General features: G+C 40.9%; 2 protein-coding genes across 10 annotated transcripts in view; both read right to left on the reverse strand.

The window, feature by feature from the left end:
• The window catches only part of STRIP2 (striatin interacting protein 2), a 51,637-nt gene extending 50,244 nt beyond the window's left edge, over positions 1-1,393 (reverse strand). Inside the window, exon 1 of the mRNA XM_063448311.1 lies at positions 1,317-1,393. Within this exon, the coding sequence (XP_063304381.1) occupies positions 1,317-1,355 (39 nt within the window). The 5' untranslated portion in view covers positions 1,356-1,393. The remainder of the gene's footprint in view (positions 1-1,316) is intronic.
• The window catches only part of AHCYL2 (adenosylhomocysteinase like 2), a 198,520-nt gene that overhangs the window by 97,871 nt on the left and 76,500 nt on the right, over positions 1-24,149 (reverse strand). For 8 of the 9 annotated variants that reach the window (XM_063448316.1, XM_063448313.1, XM_063448315.1 and 5 more), the window contains exons 11-17: positions 24,054-24,124; positions 21,752-21,846; positions 21,245-21,343; positions 20,717-20,785; positions 19,772-19,850; positions 18,912-19,032; positions 14,918-18,401 (exon numbers count right to left, since the gene is read on the reverse strand). In XM_063448316.1, coding sequence (XP_063304386.1) covers positions 18,395-18,401; positions 18,912-19,032; positions 19,772-19,850; positions 20,717-20,785; positions 21,245-21,343; positions 21,752-21,846; positions 24,054-24,124 — 541 coding nt within the window. In that variant the 3' untranslated portion in view covers positions 14,918-18,394. Of the gene's footprint in view, positions 1-14,917; positions 18,402-18,911; positions 19,033-19,771; positions 19,851-20,716; positions 20,786-21,244; positions 21,344-21,751; positions 21,847-24,053; positions 24,125-24,149 lie in introns of those variants that run through there. The other variant, XR_010090444.1, reaches the window with a different exon arrangement.

A 24,149-nucleotide genomic window follows, 5' to 3' on the forward strand; every position in this document is an offset into this window, starting at 1 on the left:
TACTTACACAGGGGATTCCATGGCACTCGTAGCACCATAAAACACTACATCACCCAGGTAGTAGTTATGGTGCTTGTAGTTTTCCTGTATTGATTTCACCAGAAGGTTTATTATATATGTGAATATTATGCCGTGAAGTATCTTTTAGGGACTTGCAGATGTTGCTCCCTGGGAGTTGTATTCATGATGAATGGTGCCAAGTGTGGCACTGTGAACGTGCCCTGCACCAATCATCACAGGGTCACGGTGAGCAGCGCATCCAAGACCCTGTCACATTATCACGTTACGTGTGTTCACATGCTAACTCATTGGTATGATAGCCAGAAAGTGTAATTCCTGGCTCTTTTGTGGACAGTGAACCTAGTCAGAGCTACTAAAGTTCTGCTTTAACGCAGACTGACTAGTTTCAGACTGACTAGTATCCATTCTGTGCATAAATCGGCTTAGAACGCCAGCACATACAGCATCCTGGGTATGGACACACAAGAGTTTACTCCAACCAGAACCACGGTTTTAGAAAATGCTGTTTTTTAATTGAAGAAACCCTTTTAAATGAGTTATGATGTCTGGAGATGCATTCAGTATCTACTTATAAAGATGCAGCACAAAATCATACACACAGATGTTATTATACATGTCATTTTTATTTTAAACATAAAAATTATGACCCCTTAACTTGAAATGTAAGAAAAACAAGAGATGAAGTAGGCTTTGACCCACTGAGCTTACAATCTACAATATAAACATTATACTTATGCACTAGATAGAGGAGTACTATCTCCATATACTGAAGGATTTGGGAACACAACCATTGACAGGTGTTTGAGAATTGGAAGTATGGGACAGGAAGGGGAGTTTAGGATAGGAGCTAGGTTTAGACAGTTAGGGACAGGGTTAAACTAAAACAAACAAACTAGAAAACCAAAAACAATGTTATTCAGTAATCCAAAAACTGAGCAGACAATTAAAAGTTTTAGGTCAAAATCTCGAACTGCAATATAGGGGAGGGAATGTTTATAAAACTTCTAACTAGTTTATCAGAGTAGGTCTCTGTATGGTTTATTAACCAGCAGACCCCGTGCTCTCAGGCTGCTGACAGTATACTCCCTGTCTGTATCCATGTTAGCAGTCTGTACACAGAGAACTAGAGCAGAGGGCACGGAGTTGGATGACACCCAGCTGACTGCTCCCACAGTATGTACTAACACAGAGTAACCAGTCACCGGCAGCACTGAGTGCTCACACTGGGGTACACAGGCTGCCAGTCTCTGCCCTCACCGGGGCATTAACCCCCTCCTGCCCGGCCCCAGGCTCACCTCAGGCTCCCTCTTCCTGCCTTTGCTATTCCCCTCCATGCCGAGCGTGCAGCTGTCACTTTTCAGCTCCCACCGACAACCACGTGCTAACAGGGGGCGTGACCCGAGGCATCCCTCTTAATACAACACGCCTATTGGCCATGGAGAGAGGGGCGGGGTGGGGAAAACAGAATCTTATCAATAAAATAATGCGGACGGGGGGCGTGGTCTAAGGACAGTTTATACCAGGTGCAGGAGAGACAGAGAGTGACTGACACGGTGACAGCTTCAGTAATATTACATGGGACACAGTGACAGCCAGGGCTGTCTTTAATATTGATTGGACCCGGGGCAAGCATTTGCTTGGGCCCCCTGGACCCCGCCATCTTAAAGGGGTTACTGTGCTAGGGTGGTGTGAATGAGACAAAGTTGGGCAGTGAGTGTGACAGGCTTGGGGGGATTAAATTGACACGGTGGTGTGGTATGGTTGATGGGTGAGTGTTACAGGGCTGGGGTGAATGTGGCATGGTTCGAGGAGGAAGTGTGACACGATTAGGGATTGATTCATGTGACAGGGTGTGTACAGCATGATTGGGGGGATGAGTGTGACAGAGTTGGAGGGGTTAATGTGATTGGGTGAGTGTGGCAGGGTGAAAGGGGGTGAGTGTGACAGAGTGATGGAGGATGAGTGTGAAAGCATGGAAGGGTATTTGTGACAGTGCGAGAGAAGGTGAGTGTGACAGCATTGGGGGAGTTAAAGGATCACTATAGTGTCAGGAAATCAAAGCGGTTTTCCTGACACTATAGTGCCCTGAGGGTGCCCCCACACTCAGGGTCCCCTTCCCGTGGCGCTGAAGGGGTTAAAACCCCTTCAGTTACTTACTGGTGACCTCTCCTCCCCCACCGACGTCAGCTCCCATGTCCGACATCAGCGGAGCTAAATGCGCATGCGCATTCAAAGTGTCCATAGTAAAGCATTTCTCAATGCTTTCCTATGGACGCTCTGCGTAATGGAGGCATAATATGCCTCCAGTGTTGCAGATGCGCCGCTAGTGGCTGTCCGGAAGACACCACTAGAGGCTGGATTAACCCCAAATGTAAACATAGCAGTTTCTTTGAAACTGCTATGTTTGCATCAGAAGGGTTAAAACCTGAGCTGAAGTGGACATTGAGCTGAAGTGCTCTGGGTGACTATAGTGTCCCTTTAATGTGAGTTTTGTTGAGTGAAAGGGGTGGCATTGTGTGGAGGGTGACATGAGTGTATGTGTGCAGTGTTGAACATGCAGGGGTGTTTTTGTGTGCAGTGTTGGCATTAAAATACTGGGATGTATGCACTGCCACATGCACAGGTATGCACACACACTCAGAAACACACAGATACACAGGAGCAAAAAATCACTGACACATAAATACACATGCAAAAGCAAATATACTGACGCACAGGTACACATACATACAGGTATATAAACACACATGTACACATACATACACAGATACAAAGACATACATATACACACTGACACACAAGTACATACAAACATGGACACATAGGTGCATACAAACACAGGTACACATATACTCTGACACACAGGTAAACATACACTATGACACACGTACACAGACACTCTGACACACAGATACACATACACTGACACACAGATACACATACACAGACACACAGATACACATACACAGACATACAGATACACATACACAGACATACAGACACACATACACAGATACACAGACACACAGACACACATACACACATACACAGATACACAAACACAGATACACAGACACCCAGGTACACAAACACAGACACACAAACACAGACACACGAGTACACAAACACAGACACACAGGTACACATGTACTCTGACACACAATTACATACAAATACACATACACTCTGACACACAGGTACACATGCACTATGACACACAGATACACATACATTTTGACACACAGGTACACATACATTTTGACACACAGGTACACATACATTTTGACACACAGGTACACATACATTTTGACACACAGGTACACATATACTCTGACACACAAATACATACAAACACAGACACATAGGTACACATACACTGTGACACACAGACACACAAACACACATACACTATAACAGACAGATACACATACACTCTGGCACATGGGTACACAAACACACAGGTACACATACACACACAGATATGCACAATCTCACATACACATGTACATATATAAATAGTAATTTATGTTCTTACTTTTGCTGCAGTGCACTGGGGTCCAGGGGGAGCTGGCTGACCTAAGGTAATGGGTGTCAGCCTTCTTTAGAATACCTCGTGTCTGCCACCTCCTCCTCCTTCCCACCGGGCTCTCTCTTAGCTGGCCGGGAGGAAGTGACCTGTACTCACTCCTCCCAGCAGGCAATGCGATCCCAGCCATGATCCGCAAGGGAGAGGGGCCCGGCCGCGGGGAAACATATTGTTAGGGGCCCGGCCGCGGGGAAACACATTGTTAGGGGCCCGGCCGCGGCCCTCATGATTAAAGGAGTCTGGCCGCAGTTTGTCTGGGAAGGGGTCCGGTGAAAAATTAAAGGGCCCGCGGGGCTCAAGGGGCAGATGTTTTGGGCCCCCCAGGAATAAATGGGCCCGGGGCAGCTGCCCCTTTTGCCCCGCGTTAAAGACGGCCCTGGTGACAGCATCAGTAATATTACATGGGGACACAGTGACAGCATCAGTAATATTATATGGGGACACAGTGACAGTATCAGTAATATTACATGGGACACAGTGACAGTATATCTAATATTACATGGGGACATAGTGACAGCTTCAGTAATATTACATGGGACACAGTCACAGTATCAGTAATATTACATGGGACACAGTGACAGCATCAGTAATATTATATGGGACACAGTCACAGTATCAGTAGTATTACATGGGACACAGTGACAGCTTCAGTAATATTACATGGGGACACAGTGACAGTATCAGTAATATTACATGGGACACACTGACAACATCAGTAATATTACATGGGACACACTGACAGTATCAGTAATATTATATGGGGACATAGTGACAGTATCAGTAATATTACATGGGTCACAATGACAGTATCAGTAATATTACATGGGACACAGTGACAGTATATCTAATATTACATGGGACACAGTGACAGCATCAGTAATATTATATGGGACACACAGTGGCAGTATCAGTAATATTACATGGGACACAGTGACAGTATATCTAATATTACATGGGGACATAGTGACAGCTTCAGTAATATTACATGGGACACAATCACAGTATCAGTAATATTACATGGGACACAGTGACAGTATCAGTAATATTATATGGGACACAGTGACAGCATCAGTAATATTACATGGGACACAGTCACAGTATCAGTAGTATTACATGGGACACAGTGACAGCTTCAGTAATATTACATGGGGACACAGTGACAGTATGAGTAATATTACATGGGACACAGTGACAGCATCAGTAATATTATATGGGACACAGTGACAGTATCAGTAGTATTACATGGGACACAGTCACAGTATCAGTAGTATTACATGGGACACAGTGACAGCTTCAGTAATATTACATGGAGACACAGTGACAGTATCAGTAATATTACATGGGACACAGTGACAGTATCAGTAGTATTACATGGGGACATCGTGACAGCTTCTGTAATATTACATGGGACACAGTGACAGTATCAGTAATATTACATGGGGACATAGTGACAGTATCAGTAATATTAAATGTAGACAGTGACAGTATCAGTAATATTACATGGAGAAATAGTGACAGTATCAGTAATATTAAATGTAGACATAGTGACAGCATCAGTAATGTGTAAGACATGGAGACATAGTAACATTCCTCCCTGTTAGGATCTCACTCGCATGAACTGACTTTCTCAAAGACAAGTATGTGGGAATGCAATGGGATAAGCTGAGGAGGTGACTGAGATTGCAAATTATCCTAGGGGGTGGAGATGTGACCAGACATACAGGGCCGGTGCAAAGATTTCTGATTTTGATCCATTTTGCCGCCCCCCTCATGTCACTCACTTACTGACAGACACACACTGGTAGACACATTCACTCACTGACAGACACACACACAGACTTTTACTGACAGACAGACACTCACTCACAGACATCCACTCACTCACTCACTGACAGACAGACACACATACACTCACTCACTGACACACACACACACATTCACTGACATACATACTCACTGACAGAGACACACACATGCAGACACTCACTGACATACATACACTCAGTCACTGATAGACAGACAGACACAGGCAGAGACTCACACACTCTCACTGACATCATATTCCGGCTCCGAGCATCACAGAGGGCGTGCAAGGGCAGAATCCTAGAGCCATGAATTTTATGGCAAGACAGGAGGCTTCATATTTGCTTTATCTTTCTTTACTGAACCTCCCAGCAGCAAAGGAACAGTTAACAGTAATGTAAAAAGTTCAACCAATCAGATAGTATAACAGTATTATATGATGTCATCAAACTCCTCCCATATCCTCTTTCTTTGCTGCTTGCCTCCCAGGTGAGTCTACTCCAATTATATTGCTGTATCATTTAACCTTTAATACACTATTTCAATTAAAACATTTATTACAATGGTCATATACCTTTAACACTTATCACTTTAACAACACTTTCTGTGGAAACATTTATGCTCTATTTATTTTAATTTCATTCTATTCAATCTTGGACTACTTTGTCAATTTCCTATTAAACTTTATTTAGGTTTCCCCTTTAAATCGCAGGAGGTTTTTTCTCCTGCGACTCATTACTGCTTTTTACTATTCTCAGTTTCGCGCCCTCGCGTTACCCCGCCCGTTCGCATCAGCACTTAGCAATTGCATTGTTTCCCGCCCTTTTGCTGGTGGCGGCCATTTTATTCGCGTTCCAGTCACCAGAGCAGCGATCAACTCGCCTGACTTCGGATCTGGTAAGTACTATTTTCCTCTTCTGTTTATAGCACCTTAAAGTGCTAATACCTTAATTTATTTTAGTGATTTTTCCCCCCTTTTATTTCCTTCTCAGGATTGTTTCCAACACCTGCTGTATTATCATTGTTGTTACCAAATAAAGGAAGGCTTTGTGGGTGACCCCCACCATTTTATTATCTTCCACTTCATTATATTGAGTGTCTTTAATATCAATTCTTAAGGTGTTTTAACACCAATGTTACTGTTAAGGGTGACCCCCTTATACAAATGCACTATAATTAAAGTGATACAACACTTTAATATCAATTCTTAAGGTGTTTTAACACCAATATTACTGTTAAGGGTGACCCCCTTATACAAATGCACTATAATTAAAGTGATACAACACTTTAATATCAATTCTCAAGGTGTTTTAACACCAATATTACTGTTAAGGGTGACCCCCTTATACAAATACACCATAATTAAGTGATACAACACTTTATTACTACTCAGTGGTGAACCCCACTGTCTATGGTTATAATTAAGTGGTTAACCCCACTGTTTACTATCATAGTGGTACAACCCACTTGTGTATATTTTAGTGGACAACCCCACTAAATATTGAGTGCCACCTACGTATTAAACTACACAAATATTTTGGGTGATCCCCATCTATACTCTGAAATAATTTTGGGTGAACCCCATTCAACTCCATTCTTTCAAATTAATATACTTAACTGTTTGGCAACCGCTCTAAGACATACCATGTCTGACAATAATGAGCCCGCTATATCCCAGGTACTCAGAGCCTGGTTGGTTTCAACCATTGCAGATTCCATCCCCAAGGCATTAGCAGCCTTTCATGAGAAGACTTCGGCCGAAGTCACCCCTACTGCACGTCAACTCTCTGATTCCGAGGACTCTCAACCCTCGGATCAGGAGGTTACACGCAAACGCCCCTGGAAAGGGGAGAGTAGGTCTGCGGGCAAGGGCAAGGCTCCTGCCAAGTCCCAAAAATTGATTGCCACTCGCCCCGTTCAAGCTAACTTTAACCCCTTAGAGGGTCTACATCCCACACGTTAGACGGGGTTGACGATTATTTCCTTGGATATTCTGATGAGGACCCCTCGGCGAATGCGCTAGGGGATACCCCATCGGAATTTGTCAAGGAAACCTTTCTCACACAAAGATCTAGATGCTATACTACCTAATCAAAAGGACCCGATTCAGACATCCTTCTGGATGCTTCGGGTGTCCCTTTATTTGACCCCAGGGTCATCAGACACCCACGGTCGGCAGAATGGGCTCCACCAGAGCACATTTCCAACTTTTGTAAAATGTGGTTATGCAAACCACTGGACAAAGAAATTAGGGCAAAACTCAGAGCCGAGTGCCCTCGACCGACCATTCCAAACAAGGTAGCTCTCACGCCAGATTTGACCCAAACACACTTAGAGAGTGGGCCCAGAAAGCCTTATGCTTACTAGGCAACGCTAATGTGGCCATGTCCACAGAGAGACGCTAGGCGGCACTGTACAAACTGGATGCAAAATTAGCCGATCTGAGCTCCCGAGAACTGGGACCAGAGGCAATGGATTACTGTGGGGAGTTCATGAAGACCTTTCCAAACATGTAGCGGTGTTCACCACCCTAAATAAGGCCCAATCCTCCTTGCGCAGGGTTTTTCGTTCTCAGTCAGGCCGTTTTTCTGGGAGAGCTGGACGTTATAGAGGCCGAACGAACAGCAGAATCGCCTTCACAGGCTACAGGCCTCGCCCCTCTGAAAACTATTGGCAATCGGGACAACCCCGACCCTACCACAGGCAACTATTCACTAATAGAGGGTCTATTTGGGGACGTGGATCTGCCTCCCTACGCGGAAGAGCTGCTCCAGGTAATAAATCTCCCTTCTTTCAATGTACCTATAGCAGGTCGATTAACCAGTTTTTCCAACAGTGGGAATTACTTTCTCAGGATCTATGGATCCTACACACAGTCCAAGGGTTCAAATAGATTTCCTTTCCACCCCTTCCAGGACACCCCACCTACACCACTACAGATGTCTGCAGCAGACAACCTGACACTACAAACTGAACTCCGCAAGCTAGTAAAAAACGGCCAATAGAGAAATCCCCTTTCCCGCATACTTTTCTAAGCAACATTTTTTTGGCCACAAAAAACTGGAGACCTACGCCCAATTATCAACTTAAAAAAACCTGAATCACTTTGTCAGGTATCGCCACTTCAAGATGGAGGGCATCCATCTACTCAGGGACCTCCTTTGCGTGGGAGATTGGTTCTCCAGCTTTGATCTCAAAGACGCATACCTCACAGTTCCTATTGCTCGCAACCATCGAGTTTTCCTTCAATTCCTCTGGCAAGAGGAAATCTGGCAATTCACATGCCTCCCGTTCGGACTATGCTCCGCACCATGATGTTTCACGAAACTGATGAAACCAGTGATGGCGCTACTCCGATCACAGGGGATTCGATCCATCATATATTTGGATGACATCCTGATAATGGCACAAGACATTCGCAAATTGTTATCAACCCATCAGATTCGCTTACGCGATCTGGCCCATACTATAGGCCTACTGTCCGCCTCTATCCAAGCCATTTACCCAGGACCTTTACACTACCTAGCCATGCAACGGCTCAAGACATACTACCTACACCGTTCCACCTCCTACGATCAGTACATCCAACTGACAGACGAAATTCGTATAGAACTTCACTGGTGGCTTCACAATATGGAAGCCTGGAATGGCAAAGCCATCTTCGGATCACAACCAGATTTCATTCTGGAATCCGATGCCAGTCTCCTGGGATGGGGCGCCACATGCGCCCAAGGGTCCACAGGGGGACTTTGGTCCCCATCCGAACAAGCACTGCACATCAATTATTTGGAATTGATTACAGGATCTTTCGCAATTCGCAGTTTCGCGAAAGACTGTTTCAACTGTTCACTAGTACTGCGCATGGACAACGTCTCTGCAGTGCGCGTGTGTGAATCGGTTAGGAGGCTCCCGATCCAAGATACTATCCGATCTGACCAAAGATCTTTACCAATTCTGTCTAGAACGGAACTTATCTATCAGAGCGGAATATCTTCCGGGCACGGACAACCTAGTCGCGGATTGGTTCTCTCGCCATTGGAGGGATGTAAGCGACTGGCAATTAGACCCCCGCGTGTTCCATCAAATTCATTGCCTTCGCGGGCCCCTTACACTGGACCTGTTTGCATCCCGTCTGAACCGCCAGACGGAAGCCTTTATCAGCTGGCTCCCAGACCCCAGTCATGGGCAGTCGACGCCTTTCTACATCCTTGGCCGGAGACAGGAGCCTATGCGTTCCCACCTTTCTCCATGATCCAACGCACCCTCTACCGGGTCAAAGCCCTAATAGTGACGATAGTCATTGTCACTCCACTAAGGAGAACCCAGACTTGGTTTCCAACCCTGTTAGAATTATCAGTGAACTATCCAATTCTTCTACCTCGATCACCCGACATCCTCAGGAACCCAACAGGGCACTTTCACCCACTCGCCCTTCAGGACCGGCTCCAGCTTGTAGCTTTCAGGGGATCTTGGAACGTCTCAGGACTTTCGGAGACAACTCAGGCTCTCCTATGGGACTCCTGGGCCCCAGGCACTAGTCGAGCTTACATCGCTGCATGGAAGACATGGGTCAGCTGGTGTTTGGAAAGGGACACCGATCCCTTTTCAGCACCTCTGACGATCATCCTAAATTTTCTGTCTACCCTATTTGATCAAGGTAAATCCTATCGATCAATTAATGTCTATAGATCCACTATCTCTGCGGCCCATAATCCCATTGACAATGCGTCAATAGGGAAACATCCTTCAGTCTGTAGACTTTTACGAGGGATCAGGTTAGCCAGACCCCCTCTTCCTAAATACTCCTGTTTCTGGGATATCACTCAAGTCTTTTCCCTTTTAGAATCCTGGACCGCTAATGAAAATTTGTCGCTACGTCAACTTTCGGCCAAACTGGCCTTACTCCTATGCCTGGTATCCTTCCGTAGGGTCTCGGATATCCGAGCATTTGATCCCCACGCAGTAGTCTTCTCGCCTGAAGGCGTTAAGTTTCACATCACCAGACGAACAAAACTAATTCTTCCTCACTTTCCTAATAGACAGTCACTCTGCGTGGCACTCTGCGTAAGGCATTATTTAGATGCCACCACCACTCTACGCCCCCCTACTGGACCCCTCCTCGTGTCTTATGTAAAACCACACAAACCGGTATCCGCACCCACCTTCGCACGTTGGATCAGATGGATACTAGCGCAAGCAGGCATTGACTCAAATTTTGGCGCATATTCAGTCAGAGGAGCAGCCGCATCCTCAGCCTTTCACGCGGGGAGCTCCCTCTCAGACATTTTGTCATCTGCAGATTGGTCCAGAGAGTCCACATTCCGTACATTTTATTTCAAACCTATGACACATGCTGCATCTTCTATCATATAGGAGCGTTAAAACAGCAAATATGAAGCCTCCTGTCTTGCCATAAAATTAGGAATTATTCTAGCTTTAGTGACTGAATAATCTACATTTTATTAACGACAGGAGGCGAATATTTTCCCCCCCTTCTTTATTTTCACTTTCTAACACCCGCCCAGGTAAGTTACTATGCATTCCAGTCTACTGGTTACACACACTTTATACACCATCTGCCATAGGTTCCAATCCAGATAACACTTTTGGCAGCATTTCATAGTGAAACAGACTACAGGCACCATAACTACTTCCAAGCACTGTGGTCATGGTTCTTGGAGTAACTTGTAATACCTTTAACCTCTGTACCTAAAGCAGTCCTTCGCATCTGTTTCTCACAGTAAACCAAATTGTAGAAACCTGAAGTCCATTAGTGTTAATAGGATCAGGCATAATACTCTTTGTGGTTTATATGAATTCAGACTATCAGAACTTTAATTTTGGGTGCTGCGAGTTATTTTAGTCTGGCTCGTGGAATCAGTCCAGGGTGACAGGAAGAGATACTCCTCTTAGTAGTTTGCTGCGCACTATAGCTGTAGTCCGTTCTAAGCAGCAGGGAAAACATTACGTATTACTGGTTTCAGTGTACATTTACTTAGAAGGTTGTCACCTGGAAGGGCCTAACTAAATGGTTGAGGCTAGCAGAGCACATAAAATGGAACTATATGCTGCCTCTGTTTCCCAAAAAAGGAACTATATGCCAAAAGTGACAGGAACTGCTAAGGGGAATTTTACATTAGTAATTCAGAGGAGGGAGTGATTGACAATGGTTTTCGTGCAATCCTTAAGATATAGATTTAGAATACTCAGCACAAAAGACTACATAATATAATGTAAAAGTATCTGTTATTAATACATTAATGGGCAAAATTATGTAAATTGTCTAAATTTTACAATTGTGAAAACATTGTGAAGCATCTAAGTATATACAGTATATGTACCAGAGCTGACTAGAACATATTTAGGTTATGCCAGCTCGAGTGACTTATTTACATAAGGTTATTTTTTAATGCATTTATTGATGTTAAAACAAAAGGTGAGTTTAGATGCGGAGGAGCTCTGTTGACATACACAACACACTGCTGTGCTTTTTATTCTTGGGGCAAAAGTATAGTCTATAAGGGACCAACCAATTTTTTTTTTAATGTCTGTTGTATTCCCATGAGCCCCTTCAGAACGGAGTTCTGTACCAAAATAAAACCTAGAATTTGCTCCTCTATATGTCACCTTGAGGCAGTATGAGAGCACAGGGAAGATTACCCCCATGGTGGCATACCATTTACAAAAGTAGATATCCCCGTGTATTCTATATAGGGTATGTCCATTTTTATGTTTTGCTGCCACTTAGTCATAAAATCTGGCCAAACGTAGTGTGCATATTCTCACAGTTTACACTATCAACCTGATATGTTTCACTGCAGTAAAACACCCATCTTTCTGTTCAGTGATGTCTCACGCATACAACAATGTACTTCCCATGTACAGGTTTTATGAAGTTTCAGGGTCAAATATGAGGCCTACCCATTGCAGTTTTCATTCATGGAAATTTGACAGATTGGTTTGCTAGGCCTGTGTTGCCTTTGAGACTATAGCAGTCTGATACACCTGTCAGGCAAGACAAGTCTGAGAGAAAACCAATTCTGAGGAGTATTCTATATTGTCTGATGTGAGGTGGGGAGAGTGAATGTATCAGGCGGAGTAGTTTGTTCACTTCATTGATAGCCTTGGGTGTGGTGACCAGTTCATTAGAAATAGTGCAGATTTTGGTTATGGGCTTATGTCCATGTCGTGTTCGCAGAGACCTGGTAGAGTGTATCCAACTTATTTGCTTTCTCATAAAACATGGCTTAGACCATAGCAAAGATTGGGCCACCTCTTCAAGGGAGATTTCACTGATGGAGTGTCTGAGAGAATTAAGTTCTTGCAGTTGGGAACTTGAATTGGTTTTATGTTGTTGCTTCGCTTTCCTCAGTTCAGATTTTAGTTCTTAGTTTGTCTTATGTGTGGCTACCTTAATGAGGTGCCTGCAAAGAACAGTCTCATGGGCGCTCCATACCACAGTAAGATTTATATCTGGTGCAAAAAAAAAAAAAAATCTATATTAGCTGTTCGGGTCGTTTCTTGAATACTTCTCTTTGAGGAGGCAAGTGTTTAGTTTCCGGGACCAATTCGAGTTATATTGTAGTTTGCCGAAGGTGACCATAATGTCTGCATGATCGGACCAGGTGATACGGTTAATTTCCGAATGTATTGCCTTGCCCATTGATAAGAATGTTGTCTAGAATATGTGACCTAAGAGTGCCTGGCTTTGAATTTCTGTTGGCCACCGGACATGGTGCCCAATTAAAATCATCACAAACCATGAGCACACCATCTCCCACATTAGAGATCAAAGTTTAAAGAGTAGACCAAAAAGATAATCTGGCACATTGCAAACACACATTTATTATATGGATTTTTGTAGAATAGAGGAAGGTTTTGGAAGTTACAGGACGAAATATGGGGCCCGCCCATTTCCATTCATGTAAATTTGACAAATTGATTTCTACCATTAACGCATTTTTTTTATTTTCAAAGGTAGACGACCCAGGGTATTCAAATTGGAATATTTCGAGTGGTTTTGTATAAGCACTTTATCACAAATGCTGGACACGTTTTATGCTGATAGTTTAATTTGTTTTATTCCACACACAAATTTCATTTTCACAGAAAATGTCATAATCCTGATAAGTGTTATAGCAATAAAGCAACAATACTTTTATTTAGTATTGTCTCATGAATATATCCGTGCTCCCATGTAGTGGTTTTCCAGTTTTTTTTTTGTAAGTTACAAAGCCAAATTACATCACTTTCAAACTTGTAAATTTAACAAACGTATTTGTTTGTGTGTCTACATCACCTATGAGACAGTATGATAGCCTTATTAAGAACATTACCCCCATAATGGGATACCATTTTCAAAAGTAGGCAACCTAAGGTATTCAAAATGGGGTATTAGGAGTTCTTTTGTCCAGTCACTTTATAATGACGCTAGAGTGGCTGGGCTTAATGTAAACAGTGACAGGCCAAGGTCAGAATAACCAAAAATTAAAGAGGTCTGTAAGACAAACCAATAGGTCGGTCGGTATAGGCAGCTGACAAAGTAAGAAAAGTGATTAGCACACTTAGTGTAAATACAATAGTGAATAAATTATTGGTATTTATATAGCGCCCACTAATTTCGCAGCACTTTACAATATTATGGGGAGGGAGGGGGCATAGAACAATAGGTAGATGAGGGCCCTGCTCAAACAAGCATAGTCTAAACTCTAGAGGACAATGTAAAATTCAGTGTGTAAGTGGTAAACACGTTTAAAAAAAAAAAAAAAAATATATATATATATATATATATATATATGTTTCTTGAAATGGAGCCTCTGCGGAAACCCAGATATATTATATAAAATTAAAAATTAAAAAATCCTTACACAGCAGTAAAATATCTCAGTTCATCAGAGTATGTGCACAACACATTCATAAGTCTTCCTCAGGTACATATGTTATAAATAATTCCTTTTTTTTTTTTTTTTAAAGGCAGATTTTCACACCACCTTCTCTTTAATCCTGCCTCGCCTTATCTTCCTTGGGAGACATCTTTGTCCTCTCCTAAATACTTTACAGACTTTCCAGCTCTCCAGCTAAAAGGATTATTAGATCGCTTAGCCCAGCTCAAATTAAATTTGATACAATACATAAAGTATATGAAAATAATACCATGGCACATGATTTGGACTATATTACAAATATATTTAAAATATTTAGCTTCCTATAACTGGAAAACACTACTTGCATTGTTAATTGTCCTAAGAAAGGTATGTGTTGGGATATCAGGCTGTTGCTTGATACTTTGTAGGTATAGGATGGTATGGAAGTGGAGCTAAAGTTATCAATCTAGTTTGAGGAAACCCGTTTTGTCTTTAGAGAACAGAAAAACTGCCCAGAGGTACTGCTCGATGTATGAAGAATAAAAAAAAACCACAAAAACACGTGTAAAGTGGTGTATGTTAAACAATTAAATAAAATGTTTCTCCAAAGCACAAAGAAAAAAAAAAACAATCACAAGAACCATATTTTTACAGCATTTATTCATGTTTTGAGATTACAGATTCCTTATTGCTGATCTAATACAATCACTCATACGTTAAAAATTTAAAAGACCCTTTCGGAGAGTGTTCATCACTGCAATTCATACTGCAGCACAGGACGATAAATAAAGACCAAGTTTAACACCTCTGCTACCAGAAGAGGCCTGGAGTGAGCCATGCGTTGCCATCTTCACTGGCAGATCAGGCGCTTTTTACCAATATTCTATTAATCAATGCCCAAAAGTTCTATAGCATAATACAATTTTGCTGGTTTAATTTAAATAAAGTCCCATCATTTATTTTTTTCTACGCAGAATATTTTAAATAAAGATTACGAAAAGGTTGAAGCATGGAGCAAAAATAAAAATATTAAAAAAACAAACAAAACAAAAATAAAATGCACACAAACAGGATGCAAGATCATTTCCAGTGGCATCCTGAGAAATTAATATTGAGAATTTATGCATTATCACCCCATCAATTACAAGACTGAACACAATTTCAACCAGTCAGATCGCCTTACAATACAGATTAAACCCCTCTATTGAGGGGATTAAGTACTAGGTACTTGATTCTCAATAATCAAGGTATGGCTAGATCATTTGCCGACACTGGTCAGCAACAATAGTATACAACTTCTCTTTAGGCATATGGTGATGAACACATGTAAAAAACTACACATGTATATGCAAATGTTAATGATCCCCGCAAATAACTTGAGATCCTAGCAATGCTGTCCCTAGTCTTAGCGCCAGAATATCTGAATAGCTGTGAGTATGCGGATATGAGTGTATGCAGTGTATCTATATGTACAGTCTTTATATGGAACAAGGAAAGATCTGGCAGTGAAATGGCTACAGGACAGAATAAAATCACACAACGTACCAGCTATAATTGGGGAAATGGTTAAACCTATCTTAAAAGGACACGCCTTTGTTGTGCAGATCAAAACAGAGCATTAAAAAAAAAAAAAAAAAGAAAATAATAAACTACAACCCAGTCAAGTACTGTCACTAACTTCACAACTTGGGATCATTCGTTAAATGGAATTGCGGAGAACTGACAAGGGAATTGTAATTTTAAACCAAAAGAGCCAATCTGGAAAAAAATACGCTGGGAAATAGTTCCAATTTGACTAGTTTGGTCTACAATCTGTAATATCCATAGTAAAGTTCCATGAAGTGCATGAATTGAGTTCGATTATCAAAACCTCAACAAGGAAAGCTCAATTTCTACAGGAAGAAAAAAAAATATTAAACATCAAAATAAACTGAATCCAGAAAACCAGTCTGGGTAAAATTCAAAAAAGCATTCTTTATATGGTGCATTTGCTTTAATATTTGGCAGATAGAGAGAGAATTCACAGCTTTTACTGGGAATGTCAGGAGTCCCTAAGGAGGGGAAATAAAGGATGGCTCAGTCACATTGTAGGTATAGACTGAAAGCTAAGTGTGGCGCAGCAGCAACAGGAAGATCACAAATCGACCCCAGCTCCCTACAACTGTAGGTCTTTCTGGAATTGTACAGCTTATGTGGACATTTGTACGAGACATCCACACCACACTGAGTAAAAAGGGTAGAAGATATGAGGTGATCTGCACATTGGGTTTCAATTTCAACCCTTTGAGTACCAAATGGGTATGCAGCCTGGTCCACATGTGGCACATAAAGGGTTAACAGCAGCAAGAGACTTATTTAATAAATCATATTTAACAGTACATTTTAAGTTACAAGCAAATCATCTAAGTGAACACAAATTCTAAACAAATTGGGTAACGGGCATAGAAATTTACATGGATTTAAATTAATCAAACAAAATTTCAGACTTTGCGCCGAGTGGTTTTAAAGCAACTAGACTTATTTCATATAAACACACTGCATAGCTCTATGCAGGCCTGTGTCACGGACCTTACTGAAAGACTGTTCTAGGAAAAGTTAAATGGGAGCAGAATTTTTACCGTGAACAGAAGTAATCGCCTTAAAGGGGAAAGTCACTAAGACCATAAAGTGTGTATTTAGCCTGATTTTGATTTGCACTTCTCCATATCAATATATACATAACTAGAAATAAAAAAATAAAATGAAAAACATTAAAATTAAATATGTAAAGGCCGATTCCACCTTCTAGAAGGTGTGGGATGATTTACATGCTTGATATTTGCAATGGATTAAATTATTTTTGTGCCAAACTGGTTTCAACAGATTAAAATGGTGTTTCAATGCCAGAGCCCTAACAAATCAGATATCCCTGTGTGAATGCAGAAACATCCGTCTGTGTGTGCTTCTGTGACAATATATAAAAATGTGTTCTCCTTGCTCAGTTATTAATCAGGGCATGGTAAGTAGTGTATCATGACAGGTATGGCTACTTTAAAAGGTACTGTAATGATCACTTGGATCTGTACCCAGACATGCCTGGGTCATAGTACTAATGGAACACAATGCTAAAGGGGGCTTGTGCTCTTTGCATATGTGGAAACTAAGCAGGAGTATGCTTGGCCAGTAGGGCTGTGTAACGGAGGTTTGAAGCCAAAGCAGTCAATTGGTAAATAGTTGGGAGTTGATATAAACAAATACTGAAACATCATTTAAAAGTGGTTAAAGATTGTTTTTTTGTGCAATTCAGTACAATATTTGCGAAAGATAAGTCCCCTTTCAGAGTCTGTTAGGGGTCCCTGAGGACTGGGATACCCAAATTTAGGGTATTTGGAGTGGCACTGAATAGAAAATGCCACCTTTACTACCACGGAAGCCCGCAGTACAGGTGGCACGAGTAGTTAAGACTAGTAAAATATAGCAAGTTTTTAAAACTGAATGTTAAGCAGTTGATGATTAAATGGTTACTCATCATTACAAAAAGCTAGCAACATTGAGTGACTTAGTGTCCTAAGAAGTTTGAGAACCATTAGAGCAGCTTTACAGGGGGTGTGCTAATGCCAATGTATCATCATCCATTACTGGACATAAGGGGAAAAAGAAACTGCATATCACCATTAAAAACCACAGTAAAATAGATTTAGGTCACTTTACAGTTTTCATTAAGACATCCACACTCTGCAGACTTTGGAGAAAACAAATTAAAATAAAGATGCATGTTAATATAAAATAAATTCTGCTTTAAACCCAGGATTCATTCTAGTTAACATCTTCCCCCTCCCATCGGGTGCTGGGGTGAGCAGCGTTAAATTGCTAGAAGCCTGAAAGTACAGCATATGATTGAGAGCACATTTCTCCCACTTTGCACTCTGTGGCTGGGTCCTGTGCACGGACAACAGTTACATAATGCTAGGCATCTTCTTTTTAATAAATACCCTAATGCAATGTTTACTAATATGGCAGAAAGACCAGTTCCTGTGATAGGAAATGGTTGTAGAGTAGCTGTGAAAGGCATGTCTTGTTATGTATGTATCCAGATTTCCCCATCTTCCTGAATCTCCCCTTTCATGATGGTCAGCACAACTCAATACCTGAAATCAAAGAGATACGTTTATATAACGCAAAATAGATATAAACAAAGGGTTTTGATGAAGGATATAACAAAAAACAAAAACCCACTAAGCAATAAAGATAAATTAAAGTACTGATTTCACGTGCACTTTGTATATTGAATTGTTACAGGATGGGTGAATAATCACTTGTTCGGTTTTGAGTTTTAAAACCCATCTCACTGTGCCATTCATATTACACAGATGTAATATAACATTTCCTGGTACAATATTATGCACGCAGAGTTATAGCAGGATGGAAGCTTGAGGAGGCATGGGAGGGAATGATCTTATGACCACAGAGGGATAAATTATGCAGTATTACTTTAGAAGTTACAAGAAGGCAGAGTGAGGGTATCTGCTCGTTAAGTGCTCGCTGCTATTCTCTCTCACTTTACTGGTGGACATGGAGCTGTAAAAATAATGATTCCTACTATACAAAGTGCAGTCTCAAAATTTGGGTACAAGAAATCACAAGGGCAAGGCACGCACCTGTAGTAATTTGGTTTGAAAGGCCCATTCTTGTTGAGTCCCAGGTATTTGGCCTGCTCATCTGAGAGCTCAGTTAGGTGGGCATCAAAGGTGGGCAGATGGAGGCTGGCAACATACTCATCTAAATGGAAAGGTTTAGCACTATGAATTAGCAAGACAATCACAGTTGGTAAATATGACCATCTATTTCAAACAGGATTTAATTTTTTATAGCACAAAAGAGAAGTGGTAGTGTTTGCAACATTCCAACTACTAAACAAAACACCAGGTTCACCTGCAGTGTACAATTCTCAGAAGTCCGAGTGGTATAAATAAAGCAGAGCTAAGGACTACAAGATATGTAGATGAGCCAAGTCACTTCCTTGTTTTGTGAAAGCTAATTGCAGATGACAATAGAGATTTATAGTCAATGCTATTATCACTATATAATGTGTATAAATTATGAGTAAATCCATGCAGTCTTTGCCGGGTCTTTTCTCTAAATATATTTAGATGTAGATTTTTACAATTTTTTTTTTTTTTTTTTAGAAAACGTCACTTTTTATCAGACTGAACAGTCGTGTTGGGTCAGATAATACTAGTTATCTGACTAAATGTCACTCAACATAGCTTGCCTGCTGCTATGTGAATCTTGGACTCTCTCTCAACATTTTAGGTTGTTTGTATTTCATATACCTCTATATGTTCCTCTTGAATTCACTTTTCTGTCTATGGTGCTACACTGTACATATTCACTTATTGTAAACTACTCCCAGTTATATAAAAAAAATAAAAAAAGAAGAAGAGGTGTCCACTTAAGAGTCAGCAAGTAGTGATGTTCACTTATCAAAATACTTGACAGTTTCCAAAGCAATGCTCACCCATTTTCTTAGGCAGCAGGTAGACATCTTGTTTGTATCTACCTTCAGGAGCATTGTAGAGTTCTATTAGAGCCAGTGCCTATTAGAATGGAGAAGCAAGTGTTAACATTACAAATAAAACATGCAGGCCTTATCTGCTTAGACATTCACCTAGGCACTCTAAACACTCTTGGCAACGAAACGAGGAGATATTAGGGTGCTAAATACATGTGGTTTATTCACTAAACTCAAAATTAAAGTGAAATGAAAACTAAACTATAAAATTTAGACCAAAAGTTGCCAAGCTGTGCCAAACTATGGCAGACTTTGTATATTTTTCCAAATCAGCATTTGCCTAAATTTTGCAATTCAGTTTAGAGTTCATTGTAATTTGCGTGTTTTTTTTTTGTTTTGTTTTTTTAAATAAACCTCAAATGTTTTGCAGCCAAGTGCAAAAACTACATTAGAAGGGTTGTTAGCTAAGCAGGAAAAGTTAGTCTTTAGCCAAACAGGTATGAACCATTTCTGTGTCATCATTAGCATAATATGAGTAAAAGGGTACAAAAGATGAACAGAACAATACGGCAGATATGTACCTCCCAAAGAGACACCCCTGGGTGGCATGGTGCATGTATCCACTACTGTAGCACTATTAAAAAGCAAGGTTATTATGGGGACACATTTCTGATGACATTGGCTGAATTCTATTAAAAGAGATGAGCATATATCTGGTAACAGAGTAGAAATGTTCCCATATTTTTTTTATTGGAAAAACGGTCTATGGTTTATCGGTCATAATAGAATCTAATATCTGAGAATTTCATTCTATATTAAGTAGCAGCTGTGGACCAAATGTGGTCCAGGTATCATCTTGTCTAGCTGTATCGTCCATAGGATGCATATTTTGAATATGCATTGTACTCTACCTAACATACAAGTCATGATTTATTTATCATGGCGACTCACCTGTGTAGTTGCGGTGATGGATAAGACAAATGTTGGCACGGTGGAGCAGCTTAAGTTGAGCAGTCGTCCCTTACAGAAAAGATATTTGAGTTATTCCAAAGATTCAAGTAGCTCACCATCCAAATAAACATTGCATAAAACTCAACTTTAGCCATATTAACCACAAACTAAGTATTGTCTTGCCCCATAATATTTGCACTTTAGGGCTCACAACACACTACAAGCTGTCCAACAAATACCCATAAAGTTTTAGCATATATAAATAATGAAGGCAAACAATAACTTTGCAGATTTCTAAACGGTGACCACCATCAGTAGATGGGACAGATTAACATTTCAGGAATCTAAAAGGTACAAACAATACACACTGCTTTCTGCCCATGTAGGAAGTGGAGCTTGCATGGATTAAAAAAAAATGTACACTAAACCACAGTGACTTCCAGTGTTAAAGCTAAACAAGCTATCTGCCTAGAGTACCGTATCAGTATAGAGGCCCCTTAAACTGGATTAGGGTAAATGATTTCATACCTCTGCCAGCAGAACTATCCTTTTGCCATCTGGCCAGATCACATGATCCACTTGAGATCTCACACGTTCCCAAGTCAGCTCAGGGGTGCGCAAGCTAGCCTGGAATAAAGAGAGAGATATATTATACCAACCATAAGCTCATTAAAAACTGCATGATGAATGACCAACTTGGTGACTTAGGAAAGTATTTCTTCTCTTCATATATAACAAAACCATATCTTTCCAGAGGTTAGACTTCCATGATACTTCGCCAAAAAGCTAAAACAATGACTAACATGTTGTCATAAGACTTCCTAATATTGGAGAATTATGAAATACAGAACAGACAGAATAAACAGATCATTAAGCAGCACCATCTTAAGGCATCTTATGTATTTAATCCATTAATACCCCCTGTCATAAGTCTGAATAGCTGTATAATGGTAGATCATGATTACTTCTTTTCAAAATAACTTCGTAAAATTCCCCTCCAATATCCACCCCCACAAGTTCATTTCTCATTCTTACCACATCTATTTCTGTATTGGAATGCCCCATGTTGCACACAATGCAGCCATTCTTCATTCGGTCGAGATGTTCTCTAGTGACCACATTCTTGTTACCTGAGGGGAATTTAGCATATAAATGGAGACCTGAGAGAATTTTAAAGACTGCTTTATTTTCCAAGCCTTAGCAGGAATTGTTCAAGCTTGCAATAACAATTTAAATTGTTGTCCAGTAAAGCAAACATTGACGTTACCTGATGCATGTATAGGTTATTCAATGCGTTTCTGTTTACTCTAAGTATTCTATCTAGCTATTACTATGTACAGACAGAACACATTTAAAGATAGCTATAGATAAAGGGTTCCCCCATACCAGTCTTCATGGCTCACCAACAGTCAAGGATTTATGCATTTCCCTGTTTTATTCCAAAGCAGATGCAGATAAACCCTGGACTGTTGGTGGGTCTTGAGAACTGGTTTAAGTAACACTGCTATAAATAAATGCAGTGGGAAATAGGAACTGACAATAAATATAAAAATTAAGCATATTTTCCCACATTGAGAGTTCCTAGTTTCCAGTGCATGTGGATTCTTAAAGGGACACTATAGTCACCAGAACAACTACAGCTTATTGAATTTGTTCTGGTGAGTAGAAACATTACCTTCAGGCTTTTTGCTGCAAACACTGTCTGTTCAGAGAAAATGCAGTGTTTACATTACAGCCTAGTGATAACTTCACTGGCCACTCCTCAGATGGCTGTTAGAGATCCTTCCTGGGTCATGGCTGCCTAAAATGCATCCAAACATTCAGAATCTCCTCCCGCTGCATGCAAACACTGAACTGTCCTCATAGAGATTCATTGATTTAATTCATCTCTATGAGGAGATGCTGATTGGCCAGGGCAGTGTTTGAATCATGCTGGCCCTGCCCCTGATCTGCCTCTTTGTCAGTCTCAGTCAATCCTATAGGGAAGCATTGTGATTGGATCAGGCTACCACTTCTGATGTCAGCAGACTGCTTGTTTTTGAATCTAACAGCATGCAGAGCTACAGCTTCAGGCTTGAATACAGTAGATTTTACTATATTTATGGAGGCATGAGAGGCCCAGAGGGTGGTGTTAACACTATAGGGTCAGGAATAAATGTTTGTGTTCCTGACCCTATACTGAATCTTTAAGCAATCACGTGAGTATTCCCTACATTATGAAAGTTTGGATGCTTCACTAAACAATGAGTTTTTAAGACATATATGGGGTTTTGGACATTTATTCAATAGATAAAGCATTAAAAGTACAGAGAGGAGATGAGTTATGGCAACCAAAGAGGCATGGTCACATTTTACAGCTCTCTGCAGTCTACCACTGGAATCTGGAGGGGCCACCCATTCTCAAGATTGAGATATAGTTCAGTTCCTAACCAAAAGATAAAGACACAGCACACGATTGGAATAAAGCAAAAGAGGCAAATGATACAAATATGAAATGCAGTATTGCATTTTAAGATGTATTAAATGCTTTATGGAACATAGTATGAAAAAAAATATTAAAGCTTTCAAATATATTTACAAGACAAGCACAGATCAAGTATTTAAACTGCACGGAATAGGTCCTTAAGTAAACAGAATACATTTTACTCGTATAACTACTTTGCACTTAAAGGGACACTATAGTCTCAAGAAAAACTATAGATTATTGTAGTTGCTCTGGTGAGTATAGTTGGTCCCTGCAGCCTTTTTGCTGTAAACACAGTCTTTTCAGAGAAAGGGCAGTGTTGACATTGCGCCCTAGGTGAGCATCCAGTGGCCACTCCTCAGATGGCTTCCTGGTGTGATGCACTGATTTAAGGCATCTCTATGAGGAGATGCTGATTGGCCAAGCCAGCGCTTGTCCCTGAACCTCCTCCTTGATGATGTCAGCCAATCCAATGGCTTTTCCCATGTGAAAGCACTGGATTGGCTGAAATAATCAAATGTGATGATGTCAGCCAAGGAGGCGGATAGGTGGCAGGGGAGGGGCCAGTGCAGTGCGGCGCTGGAAAGAAGGTAAGTTTCATTACCTTTTAAGGGGGGCAAGCCACCTAAAATAATGGCTTTAACACTTTAGGGTCAGGAATTCATGTTTGTCTTCCTGATCCTAGCGTGTTCCTTTCATATGTAGGGTGAAGAGCCCCTAACGGATCTGTGGAGAATACAATCACTATAAAAGATAGCTTCCGTTGTAGTGAACCGAACCTAAAAGAAATTCAAGCACTTATTTCAAATAAACAATTAATTGTTTTAGAGGAGATAACAGAATTTTGTGTGTCCTATGATATGACTCCCTCACCTGTGCAGGTAATGACAATATCCACTTGCCGAATAACTTCATTCAGTTTAACAAGTCTAAAGCCATCCATGCTGTAAGAAGCAGAAAAGGGTAAGG

Source organism: Pelobates fuscus, chromosome 3 (assembly GCF_036172605.1).
Source record: "Pelobates fuscus isolate aPelFus1 chromosome 3, aPelFus1.pri, whole genome shotgun sequence".
NCBI lineage: Eukaryota > Metazoa > Chordata > Amphibia > Anura > Pelobatidae > Pelobates > Pelobates fuscus.